The sequence below is a fragment of the Hyalella azteca genome, unplaced genomic scaffold (genome assembly GCF_000764305.2).
Source record: "Hyalella azteca isolate HAZT.00-mixed unplaced genomic scaffold, Hazt_2.0.2 contig4675, whole genome shotgun sequence".
NCBI lineage: Eukaryota > Metazoa > Arthropoda > Malacostraca > Amphipoda > Hyalellidae > Hyalella > Hyalella azteca.
In genome coordinates this window covers 188,953-190,200 of record NW_025934886.1, presented here as the reverse complement: position 1 = coordinate 190,200, position 1,248 = coordinate 188,953, and the positions used below count along the sequence as shown (strand labels likewise).

General features: G+C 40.1%; 1 protein-coding gene across 1 annotated transcript in view; it reads right to left on the bottom strand.

Annotated features, from left to right (window-relative positions):
- LOC108673814 (UDP-glycosyltransferase UGT5) overlaps positions 1–1,248 on the bottom strand; it is a 12,476-nt gene continuing 11,228 nt past the window's right edge. The window contains exon 8 of the mRNA XM_018161688.2: positions 1–800. Coding sequence (XP_018017177.1) covers positions 515–800 — 286 coding nt within the window. The 3' untranslated portion in view covers positions 1–514. The remainder of the gene's footprint in view (positions 801–1,248) is intronic.

Genomic DNA, 1,248 nt, shown 5'->3' with positions numbered 1-1,248 from the left:
CACATCAGGCCTACTCTTCAGCGCCGGTATCGCTATGTTATGTTATTGTTTAGCAACACTAAACTTGAACCATCAGTCCTTTTCCCACAGCTTTCCTTACAACTCCAACTCACACCACTTTTAACATAAAATTCTTGAAATATAAGAAACTCTTCGCGAATACTCTCGAACATTCACAAAGACGATCTACTAATTTTTTAGAGCTGCTACGTCAGGAGCCTACAATGGCGGAATTAATCATAAAAAAATGAATACTATTAACGTTGTCCATCAGGAATTAGTGAATATTTCGCTGGGTAACTTCAATAGTTGGCAGAGATAAGTCAATCAAACACAGAAAATACGCGAATATGCTGAAAACAGATTTTTTTCTTTTTGAGAAAAGCAGGGGCAACGTTATACAGATAAACGGTTGAGTACGGGTAGGAAAAATTAGAAAATCGTGTGATTTAATGAATGAATGTCTCTTGGGCATTCACCATTAATCCACTGTTTATGGATACATTTATGGTCATCAAGATGTCTTTTTCTTAACGATGCTCAAGCTGGCTCTATAATTGCGCGTGGGCGCTATTACGATATATTTCACTACCCAAAATGTAGAGCATATAAGCAACAAAGTGATGGCCATGAGATCAACGTGCAGGAGAGTAATCCAAGAGAGACGTCTGGCCGGGGACTGAAGGTGGGGTGCCCCCTTATGGCGAGCCATGTACTCTGACCAAAAGACAGCTCTGTCCAGAGGCGTGTCGGGCTGGTCTCTGTATATCAGAGACATGTCCGCCATTTTCTTGCGATAGCTGAAAATTAAATTATCTACTGTTAAATATACAGTCAAATTTACATCAATCTAAGTGGCATGCAGGATTATTATTCACACTGATTATCTCGGACTGAATCTGTCCGATTAATTAGACACAAACAATGTTTAACAAAAACAAAATTAGACACAAACAATGCAACAGCTTGCATGCATGAGAAGGACTAACAAAAATTTTTTTATTATTATTTTTTTTTATTTTTATTTTTTTAAAAGGCCTCCCACACTCATCATTCCAACAAAAAGGGAATTAATTTCATCAATTAAAAACAGGGAATGGTTCCATGTCAGTGATCAGGGCCCCGACCTTAACGCCTCTGATGGTGGCCTACACCGACTCCGAGGGTCACTGAGCTGTGACGCGAGCGAGGAGCGGGCCCACGTCGAACTTTTCTCTGACTGCTGTTAGGATGCTAGCTGCATTGCCT